Source organism: Benincasa hispida, chromosome 3 (assembly GCF_009727055.1).
Source record: "Benincasa hispida cultivar B227 chromosome 3, ASM972705v1, whole genome shotgun sequence".
NCBI lineage: Eukaryota > Viridiplantae > Streptophyta > Magnoliopsida > Cucurbitales > Cucurbitaceae > Benincasa > Benincasa hispida.
In genome coordinates, this window is record NC_052351.1 from 34,040,824 (window position 1) to 34,055,451 (window position 14,628).

A 14,628-nucleotide genomic window follows, 5' to 3' on the forward strand; every position below is an offset into this window, starting at 1 on the left:
TTAGATTTACTGTAAATATATGTATTTGCGGACAATTCGAATTTTGTTTCTGACAAATATTTTCAGATTATGTGATACAAACGTACAAGTTCTGAAAATAACATTTTTATGTTTTCATTTTATCTATATTTTGAATTTTAAATTATGAAATGTAGAATTATATTAAATCAAGATTAAAAAATATATTTAAAAATACAATACATCATGTTATAAACTCAATTATTTTTTTATAAATTATAATATTATGTAATGTATTATAAATTATATATAAATTTTTTCAAGGGACCTAAAATATTTACAACTTTAAACAAATTAGAATCAATTTTTGAATAAGTTACCAAACCACATCTTTGATAACATGAAATACACTATCAAATAGGCCCCTGGTTGGGAGGAAAAAAACGGTTGGGAGGAAAAAAACAATTTTCTAAAAACAATTTTTTTTCTTGACTTTTTAAAAACATTTGTGAAAGGGTTTCTCAGTACAAACATCGACTTCAAGAAGAAGAAGAATAAACTTTTAGACATTTGCATTTGCTTTATGGTGCTCTTCTTTTCAGTTGACATTTGTAAAAGGAGCTCTTGAGGGTAACAACACTGCTCCATGTTGAATTTTGTCTTCTGTCAATCCCCATTTCAACTTGTTTTCTATTGAAATTCCTTCTTTCAGATGATGTGCAGGAGTTCTCATCTCCTCAATGGATGCTAAACTTGGCACTGCTATTACTCTTTTCTTCGGCGTTGAGTCGGAATGTTGATCCACCTGTTACCAATCGAAGTTTTATCGTATTATGAAAATTGTTGTAAACAAAGCTATATGAACATGATAATGAATATGATCAGTCAAGCAAAAAGACAGACCAGATAATCTTTTATAAGGCACTGTTCTGCCTGGTCTCGGATTTTCGATATCGTTCTTCCATGGTTATCTTGTGTGGATTTTAGCTCATCCAAGCAAGAGGTAGAAATTGAGTCCAACTCCTTTTTATTTTCATGGTCTAATCTCAAAGAATCTGCCATCAGGTTCTCTCAGAAGTAAGCATAAGAAACATAGTTTTTCAAAAAGGAGAAGAATACAATTTTAAGATATCTAAAGAAGTACCATTTACTGCAGCTAGTGCACTACTGACTTCAGCATCAAAATCAGCATCCAGTGTTGAAGAAACAGTCGCAAATTCTTCATGTGCAAAATTGTTTTTGCAAATACTAGCCCTGTTTTTTTTTTTTTTTTAAAGAAAAAATAAGGAAATTTGCTTTTGATGCTGAAAATGAAGATCAATCAACAGAGAGAAAACAGATACTCACTTTACGGTAGATTCAATCTCTGTAGCACCATTCTTACTCAGTTTTATTACCGATGATTGCGCATCTTCCCATAGTCCTTGAGAATGATCCAATCTCTTTGAGCTGCATAGTGTAAGAATATAGATTTATACTAAACTATTTTTTCAAAAGAGAGTTTTATATTTGACAAAGATATACCTTTCAGAGCAGTTTACATCTATTCATTTTGTATGATAGGTTATTATTCAATCACAAGAAAATGATTCAAGTAAAACTTACCATTCGTCGATTGCATTTTCCAGTGCAGTCTTAGACTCATTTGATGAAACCATGCTCTCTGTGAAATGAGATTCCACCTTTTCAACATATTCATTCATTTCCTTCTTGGCACAATTTGATACTTGCTGCATGCAGGACATTTCTTGCTGTAATATCTTGTTGTGCTGTAGGTTCCATTCTTGAATGTTTATTGACGCCTCTGATACCTATTCAATTCATAAAAAGTTAAGCCAAGAGAATGCTTCACTCAAGTCTTAGCCTCATCATTGGACCAGTCACGGTCAGCCCAACCTTTCATTACATAGACCCTCCATAGTCCAATCCATAGACCTTGTTCAATGGGCCAAAATTAGATTAGGCTCGGATTGGCCCTTTGGATCGGCTCAAATTGATCCTTCAAATATACTATATTATTAATTTTTATTTTAAATTTAAAAATAGCATTAAAGAGACTTATTTATAGAGTATGCAACCCGGGTCCCTCCTACCTTCAATTTTTTTCAATGTAGGACAAGAATAGTGATTTTGGGTTGGGCTTTTAGGCCAGCCAAATAGGTTGATCCAAATATGGCTCAAAACGAGCTAGTCCATGGGCCAACCCAATAAAAAAAGATAGATCTATATCCAATCCAATTTACGAGGGCTAGAATGGGTCAAGCTGGTTAACCGTTAATTTTAGACTGGACTTAGATGGCCTTTGGGCTTTCGGCCTGATGATGAGACTGACTCAAGTCTAATATGCTTATGACACTAAAAAGAAAACCAACCATCTCAGCCTTCTTAGCTGTCAAATTTGCAATAATGGCTGCAATGTTCGTCAGAGCTTGTTTCTCCTCTTTCTCTGCCAACGCCTGTTCCACAAATTGAAGTAGGTTATATAAATTGACAGCGAACTATGAAAAGCTTCAATTTGAAATTTCTCTTAAAGCTACCTTACCTTGAACGTCTTCTCAAAATTCACTAATTGATTGGACCTCTCAATTTCACTTTCTTCAAGCAGTGTCATAACTTTTGATGCATGTGAATGAAGTTCATTAAAAAAGTTCATACTTGCATTTGATATTTTCTGCGCCGAAGCCAAACTGTGTTGCAATTCCTGATATTTTTTTTCAAGGATTAAATTGCAAAACTTGACAAAATAAAAGAATTGATAAAGCTCCCAACCATCAAAAGCCTAACAAAAAATGACCACTACCTCCTCTTGGCGTTGAACATAGAGATCAAGAAGCTGTTTTTGATCATCAAGAGAACTTTGAATGTCCTTGACAACCTCTTTGGCATCCAATACTGCATTAACCAAGAACTGGACAAAGTTTCACATGTTGAATTGTCAGTACTTGCACATTACTTATGGACGAAAATGAATGGAAAGAAAAAGGATTACTATGCACTTCATACATTTTCAACATTAATTGCTTGTGATGAAACTGTAGCATTCATCTGTTCTAGGTCGGTGGAAATATTCTGTTGCAGTGTTTTGATTAACTGTCTTAAGGCAGCCACTCCCGAAGAGTAAGTCTGAGCCATTTTCCCTACTTTTGTCTCCAGGATTTGAGTTGCCTGAAAATGAGAAGGTTATGATTAATCGGATGCACAAATGCCATCAAAACTTTACAACATTTCTTTCATTCCTTACATCAGATTTACTTGCAAGATACGTGTGTGCATGTTCTTCCATGCATCTTAGCTGTTCTTGATGTTGAGAAACAGAACCTACGATGATCTTGTGAAGATCTTTTAAATTTTGATCAAGCTGAGATCCAAATGTCAACACCCTACTCTGATTTTCTGCTTCCATCCTATCTTTCTGGTCTATATAGGGAGAAACCAAAATTAAGATAATACAACTATGTGATAGTCTCCAGAAAGACAACATTTAAATTAACCTAATTGCATGGACGAATGATTCTTTTTCTTTTGCTTCCGTTTCATCTGTCTTTGGATTTTCAATGCACTTTATCATGATCAGAATAATAACTTAAATAGGGTAACTTTACAATCCAAGAATTCAATTATTTAGAAAAAGACATACCAATTTTATCAAATAATAAACTTATATCCTCAGAGGCATTCTGCAAGTCCATGCGCAATGACTTTGCACGTTGAAGTAAGGAATTTTCTGTTTGTACCAAAGTAAACAGATTATTTTAAATCATAATATTTGAAAAATTTCTGATAACCGAGAGACAAACCTGAGGTTTTCAGCTGAGAAATGATGGACTCCTTTTCTTTCAAGGCTGCAATGGCTAACCCATGTTCATCTTGTAGTTCAGATAATGCCTTGTTCCGCTTTTCCAAAGTTATCTGAACAAACAAGCATGTAGAGAAGAGAAGCAATATTTCAGGACATTCTTCTATGGAGATACATGTACACAAGAGAAGCAATATTTCAGTACATTCATACCATGCAATCCTTGAGCTCGTGTTCCATGTCCAGTTTCATTTTTTGTTCAGTCAAATAAAGCTCTCGGAAGCTTTCAGCTTGCTGTACGAGAAGCCAACCTTTCAGTTTTATAAACAATGTTCATGAAAAATGTTTGAGCAAAACTGACCTTCTCGCTAAGGTTGAGATCATTTTCAAGTTGTTCAATCCTCTCAGATTTTGCCTGTGGAGCAGATATCATGAATCTTAAGGATGTAAAATTTCTGTTTGAAGTTTGTAGGTTTAAACCAATTTTTAGGTCTTATGCACCAATTATTAAGCAGATTCTGTTTGAAATATGTGGGTAGAAGATTCTGCCTTTCAAATTCCACATACATTCTCTTTAGGCCACTGATCAAAATTTTGAAAGCTAATGTTTTGAGAGAAACAAAATTTCAAAAGAAAGAAAACGTTCCAGGCATGTTATTCTTTTTAACAAAAACCGACTGACCTTCTTTTCAGCTTCATCTTGAGCATATCTCTCACGTGGGATATAAACACCATTCTTGTCCCTTGCAGCTTTAATATCTGCAACAATTTTCACATATTTTAAACAAAAGGGATATTTGATCTTCTATTGTTAATACAGATGTCAATCTAAATATGTTGAACAGGAATTCGATCCAACCTTCTTTCATCCTCTCTATTTCTAGATACAAATCCTTAAGTAGCACAGCTTTAGATACTTTCTGGTTTGCCTGTCATCGAGAACTTCATTGTCAGTATTTGGGAAAATAATACAAATTAAGAGGATGAACAGGTTTTGAGGAGGTTCGTAGGAGTAAACCTCAGGTTTGTTCTTGATATGTTTTGCACGATGGGCATAGTCTAGAGTACTAAGAGTCTCTTCCAAACAGTTAGCAGAAGGAGAAATTGTGGCAATGACACAAGTTTTTGTCTTTCCTCCCAAAGAATCTCTCAACAGCCTAGTAAGCTTACTATCCCTGCACAAAATTTTGCCATGACGGATGAGCCAGAAAATTGTTAATAGTAATAATAATAGTTGCAAAATAACAGTAATATTTAATAGGGACTAAAAAAGGAAAAATACATATTTAAAAATAGGCACTTGGTTCCTAAAAGTTTCAATTTGGCCTCTCTTCTCAAGAATAGTTTAAAAGTCTCTATTGTTATCTTCAACCTTAATTATATATTATTATTAAATACTGAAAAATGATGTTTTTAAATTAAAAAAGTAAAAAAAATAGTTTCTCACACCTCTCTCTCCTCTTCTCCCCCTCAACTAGGGGTGAGCATCGATCCATCAGAGTTGGTTTTTCGACCAAATTGCCACCGAATCGACTATAGTTAGTCGGTTTAGTAAATGTTCAAACTGACCTCGACCGTTGAGGAGTCAAGGTCGGACGGTCAGTTTGGTCGGTTTAATTATTTAAGCTTTTTTTTTTAAACTTTCCAATTTGTAATTTTTCCCAAACCAACACTGACCGACTTCGGTTCACAATTGGTCGACTCGGTTTTTCAGTCTATCATGCTCACCCCTACCCTCAACAACCTCCCTTTTCATCGTGCTCTCTGGTTCTTCCATTTCTCTTCCTTCATTTTTGGGTGAAAAAAAAATTTGCTCGACCCATCTCAAGGTCTTTTTCAGTTCCACTGTAGTCTTCTTAATCTTACTCAAAATGGTTTGTTAGCTTCATCAATCCCTTTAAAATTTTCAACCGTATCATCATTTGCTAATGGGTTTTTTTCCTCTTATTTATTTATTTTTTTTAACTAAAGCTGTTCACATTGAAAAGTAGAACTGTTGATGGGGTTTTCATTGTTTTGTGCATGGTTTCATCCTTTGAGATTAAGCAAATTCACACACCAAATTTAGGTTGGTCACAGTAGTTTAATTTAATCCATGTGTTCAATTTAATTCTAATCATCTTGGAGATAATGATTCCTCCTTTTTCCATTTGGAAATTCAGACACTGTAAACTCAACCACGACATCTCCATTTCTCACAAACACATTAATTCTCCCCCTCCGCTCTCCAACCCAAACCATGATATACTTACTTGCTAAGCCCCTCAAAATTCATAAGCGGCAACAATTTGATACAAGTAGCAACAGACATAGAGAATTGATATGACTCCACATAGAGAATTGATATGACTCCAATTAATGGGACAGAGAAATGTATTTGGGAATGGAAGAACGGGAGAGCAAGATGAAGTGCGAAGGTTGTTGGAGGGAGGAAAAGTAGAGAGAGGTAGAAAATAACAATAGGGATCTTTTAAATCTAATCTTTAAAACTGATAGACTAAATTGATCAAATTGAAACCATAGGAACTGTAAGGTATATGAGGTGTATTTGACTAAAAAGGTATTTATTTTTTCCTAAATAATACAAGAAAACTTAATGATGTTGGAAGATAAGTATATTTCAGGATATACCTGTAAGGTATATGAGGAGAATGTTCAACCAATGCATTTATAACACGGCCCAAGGTAAGTAAGCTCTTATTAATCTCTCCTGCTTCTCTTGCTCGAGCCTGTAAGTTAAAAGAGGTGTATACATTGATTCAAATCTGACCAACAAAAATATCTACTGAACTACAAGGCGTTTGGCTCCATGTTCATTAAATGCTGATCAGACACTATCTTATAAACTTAATTAACAGATCCTATAATTGACTGTCTAAGAATTTTAGATCTGACTTACAAATTTGTTTTATATGCATAGAAACAAATGTTCACCTCTCGTGCACCTGAGCGAGATATATTCTCTGATCCGGCTAAATCAACAAGATTAAGCTTTCCACATTTGATCAGTTCCTCATCACCAACAGATGATTCTTTAATGTGGAGAGTAATGGAAAAGATAGAATGAGAGCGGCTGCAGTTATAGAACATATTGAACAAAACATATGAGGTTTACATATTTTTCAATAATCCAAATCTTTTTACCAACATGACATTACAAATCTACCTGCTACGCTTGTTTAACAAGGTGTCTGCTGTACGCCTTTTGGCAGATCCTCGTTCCAAAAGAGTATATATCTCACTTAAACTGTAAACTGCTTCTTCTTCAAGGCCCCTTACAACCACTGCGCCCTTTCCATCCTCCATCAAGGAAATAGGTTTCTTTTGCTTTTCTTCTGCAGATCGTGATTGATCATCCTGAGCCAACAAATCAGTAATTTCTTCATTGTAGAGCTCCAAGAATGTCACTTTCATGCTATAGTCTGCATTTTGCTCTTCAAGTGTATCGAAGATTTGACGAACGGCCCGTGGGATAACACCAGCCTCAGCAGGCAGATCCTTACCCTGTTTGTTCGTCATGGTGAAATACATGTTAAAAACACAGAATAAATTAACTTAAGGAAATAAAATATAAGGTTCTTGTTTGACTAGATCTATACCTTATTTTTCATCCCACCTTCCATCGTATATGTTTTACCGGTGCCTGTTTGCCCATAAGCAAAGACGGTGCAGTTGAAGCCTTCAAGTACTTCATTAACAATAGGGGCAATAGCTTGTTCATAAATTGATCTTTGCTGTGCCTTCGGACCAAACACCTGACAACTATTCATAGTCAGCTAAAATAACCAAATGTATCCATTATCACAAAATCAACCAAGTTAACGTTTCAGAAACTTACTTTGTCAAAGGAGAAGATTCTATCGACTTGCTTATTGGCTACACTTTGCAAGACACTAACTTCTCTTCTTATTTCATTACATGATATCACTTGTGGAACATTTGACCGCTGTTCATCATCATTTAATGGCCTACCATTGTAATACAACACAATTGGTTCCATTTAGAGAAACCGACATAGTCAACAGTCAAAATTTTCAAAGAATTAATCAGATTCTGAGGAGGCAAATACACAAGCAAGTCATCATCACCACTTCAGTTCTCTATATCATAAAAAATACCATGGTCATACAAGTTGAAACTCGAATAAATTAAGTGGCCAATACTTCTGAAATCCACCAAGCTAGGTTTTAAAAGCAATACAGACATCAAAAGACACATTGCTCGGGAATTTTGCGCAGGAACAATCCAAACAAACATGAGAGCTTTCAAGTGAAAGAGAATTTCTAAACCTTGATACTCTGAATATACTTCTCAAAAGCATTTCAAGTGGAAAAAACTAAACCTTAGAGAACCTTCTTTTACCTAATGAATTTAATGGAAGTGGAGAATATGAGCAAAATCCGACAGAGGATCTACTTCTAACACTCATTAACACCCTAACAAGTTTCTCTAAAACAATAAATCTCACCTGCATCTCAACACAACCTGCACATTAACTTCTTTATCCCTATTCTGCTGATGATGGTTAGAATTCGAATCAGATCCTCTCGAATCAGTTCGTCGCCGTTCGGGACGAGGAGTCAGAAACGGAGATGGAGATGGCGTAACCCCAACTCCCGATTTCTTCGACTGATCAGGCGTCAATGGCACCATTTTATTCCTCAATTTCAACAATTAGCAAAAAAATCACCACCACCACACCACCTATAGTAAACAAAACAGAATCGCGAATTAGAATTCACAGAATTCTCTCTCCGCTCATAAATTCAGAGACGAAAAACAGAAGAAAACCTTAATTGAAGATGCGATTGAGAGAATCCTTGTTGTGTTCGATTCGAAGATTGATTGAATTGAGAAAAGGAGCTATGGAGAGAAGAAGGGGGAGAAAAGCTTTTTTGTCTATGTTTCAACGGCTACTGTCCACTACAATATTTACATATAGGGGAGAAAGTAGCCGTTGGAATCGTAAATTTGAATTCGATCAAAGGTGGGGGCCCCACTCCGGAAAGAATTTTCAAATTTCTGGGGCACGGCCGGAGCCTGCAATTGCAATTGGTGGAATTTATTTCCTAAAAGCTTCCATGCCTTTTTTTTTTTTTTCCTTTGATTTTTCTTCCTAAAAGGGAGGAAAAAGGGGGCTGCTTTCTTGGGGAAAAAAAAATTAATTATTAATTACCACAATTTTTTAGTTAAATCTTTATGTGATGACTAGTTAAACTATGTTTATTTTATTATTATTATTATTATCCTTTTTAGTATAACAAATGATTTAGAAAAATTCAAATTTATGACCTTAAAATAGAGAATATATGTCAATTACCACTCAACAATGTTTATGTTGGCTTATAAATTTAGGACTTGTTTTAATGTTAATATTGATTTGGTAATCTCCTATCATTTTAGGCTTTATTTTATTTATCCTTTTTGCTTCTTACAAAATGAAAATCTACGTATTAAGACTTTCCTTTACATTGCGTATTATATATAATCTTCCTTTCCATTTTAGAAATACATTTATCAAAAGTAGCTATTTCGAGTGTTTTTGGCATGGTTTCCAAAATAATTTTGGTTGAAAATCAATTGCTTTTTTCTAAAATAATATTGATTTTCAAAAACTGCTGTTAAGAAAGGGAAAAATTAAAAGGATATTGTCCTTTTAGAAACTATTTAGGAAAATATTGTTATTTTCAAACTATTTGTAAAAATATTTTTTTTTTTTAAATAAGTCGAGGGTTGAAAATTCGACTTAGCTGGGTCGAATTTTGAACCCTCGACCTTCCCCTCTCCCTTTACATTTGCACGTCGAACTTTGAACCTCGACCTTGCCCTAACATTATTATTGAGTCTCTTTAATTATCATTCCGGAGACCTTGCTCATAATTATTTGATATGGAGAGAACGAAAGACCTTCCTCATAATACTCATAATTATTTGATGTGTTAAAAATTATTTTGTATTGGGAGAGAACGAAAGAGGAAAGAGTAAGAGAGAGAGCGAGATTTTGAGAGAGAGCGAGAGCGAGATATCCATACAAATTTCCTTTTTTTTTTTCTTTTTTTTAATTATTACACATTCCACCTTCTTCTTTCTTTCTTCCTTTTTTTTTTTTAATTTTTCCATTTTATAAAAACAATTTTCTAAAAATATTTATATTTAATTATATTTTTTTTTAAAAAAAAGAAAAAAACTCTATCAAAATTTAGTACCAAATGTACAAAAGGATCCAAGATCATTATTATAAATCTTTTAAAACTATTGACCTACTACTGTGATTAAATTTATGTTCTTTATATCAATAATACAGTCTATTTATAGACTTGCATGTGAAGGTTTGAGTGTTGATTGATTTATTATGTCCCCAAATTATTGTCTAAAATATGTAATTTTGAATATTGAAGTTTTTTTTAAACCTAACTTTTTAGATTTAGACTATCTGATTATATATTTATGTCAGTGACATTTAAAAGCTTCTAATACAAAATAATTACTATTCATAATATATAAAAAGAATAAATTAAAAAAATAATATCTCATAAAATAAAAAATGTAAATTAAAATTCATTTATATAAAAATAATTACACAATCAATGTGTCCCATAAGCAGACGTTCGTCGATTTCCAGCTGGTTGTCGTCGTCGATCAACTTGAGGTTGCTCGGTTCTTCTTGATGTTGCTCTGTACCTCTTCAGGCGCTTACAATAATATAATATTCATTTATGCTCTCCACGATCCCGGACCAGTCTATGGCACGTATGAAACGAAGGACCAGCCTCTGAGTGCATAAGTCCTAAGCCAAATGCTGGCATCATGCATTCAATCGGACAATCAGTTTGACTCGTGCATCTGCATCATAGGGGGAAACTTCTTCACATTTATGTGCAACCTCATCAAAACTCATCCTCTTCCCGAATAGGTACCTCTACGTTCTGGAGCTTGGTGGGGAAACAATAGGTATATCGTACATAAATGAATTTCCTCCATATAGGCTTTGGTTGTCACTACATATAGCAAGAACCTGGTTTCAGATCATTCGCAACCTCACGGAGTCACGGTTGTTCGATCTTCAGTGAATTTATAAAACAATAACAATATTTAAAATAAATTTAAATTCAAAATAATTAATAATATTTATTACCAGAATGACCCACAGTGCTCCCGACGAGTGACGGAGCGCCTGGTGATATTATTTATACCAATGAATATTTCTTGAGTGACATGTATCAAACTGTTCAAGCAGAAAACCCCCACTGCCAATAAACCTTGCACGATAGTTGCCTTATTTGCCACTATCTATATATGTGCAACTTTTTCAGATCTAATCGTCCATCCTTAGGTATCTCTTATCCTCAGGTCTTGTTACTTTGATAATTGTCTATACAACCATGCCAAGCATGCTGCCACCCCACAATATGCCCCCATCTATGGAGGTTTAGCTAAACAGTGTCTTAGGACATCAAGTGAACAAAATGACTTGATTTATCTGAAAACAGACTTCCACCATCTGTGAGCTCACGAAATTGTGTTCCTAACCATATTAAACTTAACCTTGATCCTTTAATCTTGTCGGTAGGTGGGGTCGTACCGAGGTACAGTTGACAAACTTCTAACCAGTCATCGTACATCGCTTCAGTGATCGACTCACCATCAACAGGTAACCCCAACAACACTTCTATGTCTTGTAGAGTGATAGTGCACTCTCCAACAGACATATGGAATGTATGCGTCTCCATCTCTTGACCAAGGTTGTGATCAGATCCCAGTCCAACTGAATAAATCCTAATATGGCAACCCCATAGAATCCAGATGTGCGCAGTAGCGGTAGTAAGGTGGAGCAGGATAGTGCATTGGAGAACTGCCTCTCGACGCCTGCAAAATATTTCTCCAGTAGTACGATCTCGCCATACAACAGATGATCGATGAATGGACTGGTCGTATAAAACATCAAGATTAACAGGTCCTGGGTTTAAAGCCATGACCTGAAAAAAAAATATTTATTTCTTAATTAAAAAAATATTTGTTTTTCAATTAAAAGAATAATGTACAAGTTAATTAGAAGAATAATGTACAACTTAATTAAAAGAATAATGTACAAGTTAATTAGAAGAATAATGTACAACTTAATTAAAAGAATAATGTACAAGTTAATTAGAAGAATAATGTACAAGTTGATTAAAAGAATAATGTACAACTTAATTAAAAGAATAATGTACAACTTTATAATAAAAAAAAAATTGAATATACAACAAATTTATTTACTTTCCATAGAAATATATATATATATATATACATAACCAATGAGAAAAAAAGCTAGTAATCATTAATGAAAAAAATAACAACAATAACAGAATTTTGAATTGTAAGAGAGAGCGAGATTGAGAGCGAGATGTTCAGAGAGAGCGAGATTGTAGGAGAGAGCGAGATTGTGAGAGAGAACGAGATTGTAGGAGAGAGTGGGACGCATACATTACATAAACATTGGAGATTGTCCCATAATACAATCCCGCTCTCTCAATCTCGCTCTCTCCTACAATCTCGTTTTCAATCTCACAATTTTTCTCTCAATCTCGCTCTCTCTAACAATCTGCTTTACCCACTTATCTTCCTTGTCGAGGATTGAAGTTTCGACTTATGTATGTCGAAACTTCAACCCTCGACAACCCTTGTTTCCAAGTTTTTCTTTGTTTGTCGAGTTCTCAACGTTCGACCTCTACATTAGTCGAATCTTTAACCCTCGACTTCTAGCCTCGAACTCCCAAACCAACAATATTTCTCTAATAAGTTTTAAAACAACAATATTTCTCTAATAAGTTTTGAAAACAACAATATTAATATTAAAGGTCCGTTAAGAAACTTTGAAAGTTGATTTTCCAAAAAATAATTATCTAGATTCTTTTGAATGACAGAAAAAAAAATGTGGAGTTAGGGCTGCGGAAAAAAATCTACATAAGCTATATGGAAACAAAGATGGCTCACTATTGCCTCATCAATTTGTAAACATATTGTTGAATAGAAATGAAATAAACTACATTCGGTTACAATTTTTGTTACAAACTTAGCTACCTTTAAATAGTCTGTATAACTAATTTTGTGTAAGAGAGTGAGAGAAATTGTAATTGAGTGTTTACACTATCTTGAAGCAATCTTGAATAAAGAAAACTCCGTCAGCTTCTCCGTGGACGTAGGCTTCCCTTGGCCAAACCACGTAAAGGATTGTATTCATCTTCTTCTTCTTATCGTCTTCCTTTTCGTATACCCCCCTCCCCGACCCAAACGATCGTTTAGCTTTAGCAAACGATCGTCTAGCTTTTCCCAACGATCGTTCAGCTTTTACCCAACAATTGTTTACTTCTACAAGCCTCATCGTGTAGATGACCATCGTTTAGTAAAGCCTCATCGTCTAGACGACTCCTACCTTATCGTCTAGTCAACCCCTGCTTTACCTCCATCGCTTAGACGATAGAAGACTCCTCGCCCCAGCAAATTCCAGCAGCTTCCTGACGTTCCTTTTCTTTTCTATCGATTCTTTCTCTATAAAAGGAAAAGAAAAGATCAGTCAGTCGAAGGGGTTTTTCAGTAGAAGTTTGTGGTTCTAATCTCAGCCATTGAAGTATAAGGTCGAGATCGTACGTCACCCAGTTTGTACATCCTACACGCGACCTAGCATTTGTCTGAAGTATCGAGGGGTATCCGATAGTCGTGTAAAGGCCTTCGTTCACTCTCGGCCCGAAAAGACTTTGTAAATCCTTCTTGCGTTTCGCCTCCTTCCGCATTTCAAGCCCTACAAGTGGTATCAGAGCCTGCAAGAAAGCTTCAAGATTAGTCAAGATTCAGAGAAGCAATAATCTTGAAGTCTTTTAGTTGAACTTTCAGTTCATAAATGATAGTTGTAAGGTACGACATTGAGAAATTTGATGGAAAAGGCGACTTTAGTCTGTGGAAGACCAAAATAAAGGCTATCTTGGGATAATAGAGGGCGCATAAGGCCCTTGATGATCCGGAAAAGCTGCCAAGTACAGTGACAGAAGAAGAAAAAGAAAATATGGAGCTTACTACTCATGGAACACTCGTTTTGAACTTGTCAAATAATGTCCTACGACAAGTAATCGATCAAAAGATAGCCTACAAGATGTGGAACAAATTAAATGAGCTTTATGAAATAGGAATCTGCCTAATAAACTTTTCCTAAGGGAAAGGTTCTTTACATTTAAGATGAATGCATCGAAGTCATTAACAGAGAACTTAGATGATTTCAAGAGAATTACTATTGAGTTTAAGACTCAAGGAGAAGAAATCGAGGCAGACAATGAAACATTTGTGCTTCTTAACTCATTGCCAGAATCCTATAGAGAAGTGAAGACAACCCTGAAGTATGGGAGAGATTCCAGTACTACTAATATCATTATTTCTGCTCTTAAAATCAGAGAAATGGAACTCAATACAAGCAAAGAAGAAAAATCTAATGCAGAAGGCTTGTTTGTTAAAGGGAAGTCAAAACAGAATAACAAGGAGAAAGACAAACAAAGCTCAAATGAAGAAGGGGGAAAAGAAAAGTCCAAGGTCAGATGCAAATATTGTAAAAAGCTTGGACATTTGATCAAAGATTGCAGAACACTCAAGTGGAAAAATGAGCAGAAAAATAAACAATCTCAGCCACAGCCCAAAGTCCAACCAAACCAGTCAGGTGAAGCATCAGTTTGTGAAGATTCTTACTTTTATTCTGATGCTTTGGCTACATCTAATTGCAGGGCAGAAGAAGAAGCAAATAAGAACCTAGATTGGGTTCTAGATTCAGGGTATTCATTCCACATGACACTTCACAAAGGCTGGTTCAGTACCTACAGAGAATTGGATGGAGGTTCAGTCTACATGGGAAA

The 14,628-nt window shown here is 34.9% G+C and overlaps 1 protein-coding gene across 1 annotated transcript; it reads right to left on the minus strand.

The window, feature by feature from the left end:
• Positions 1-423: 423 nt before the first annotated feature.
• On the minus strand, positions 424-8,749 carry LOC120073959 (kinesin-like protein KIN-5B). The gene is made up of 24 exons (XM_039026886.1): positions 8,546-8,749; positions 8,223-8,458; positions 7,593-7,722; positions 7,354-7,509; positions 6,921-7,258; positions 6,689-6,827; positions 6,386-6,483; positions 4,773-4,929; positions 4,614-4,683; positions 4,437-4,513; positions 4,116-4,169; positions 3,968-4,048; positions 3,756-3,867; positions 3,596-3,682; positions 3,200-3,375; positions 2,962-3,123; positions 2,759-2,866; positions 2,501-2,659; positions 2,331-2,414; positions 1,564-1,769; positions 1,306-1,407; positions 1,103-1,212; positions 862-1,013; positions 424-763 (listed from the first exon to the last, which is right to left on the minus strand). Exons 2-24 carry the CDS (start codon positions 8,405-8,407, stop codon positions 557-559), a joined length of 3,150 nt encoding a protein of 1,049 aa, XP_038882814.1. The 5' UTR covers positions 8,408-8,458; positions 8,546-8,749; the 3' UTR covers positions 424-556.
• Between the last annotated feature and the right edge of the window lie 5,879 nt (positions 8,750-14,628).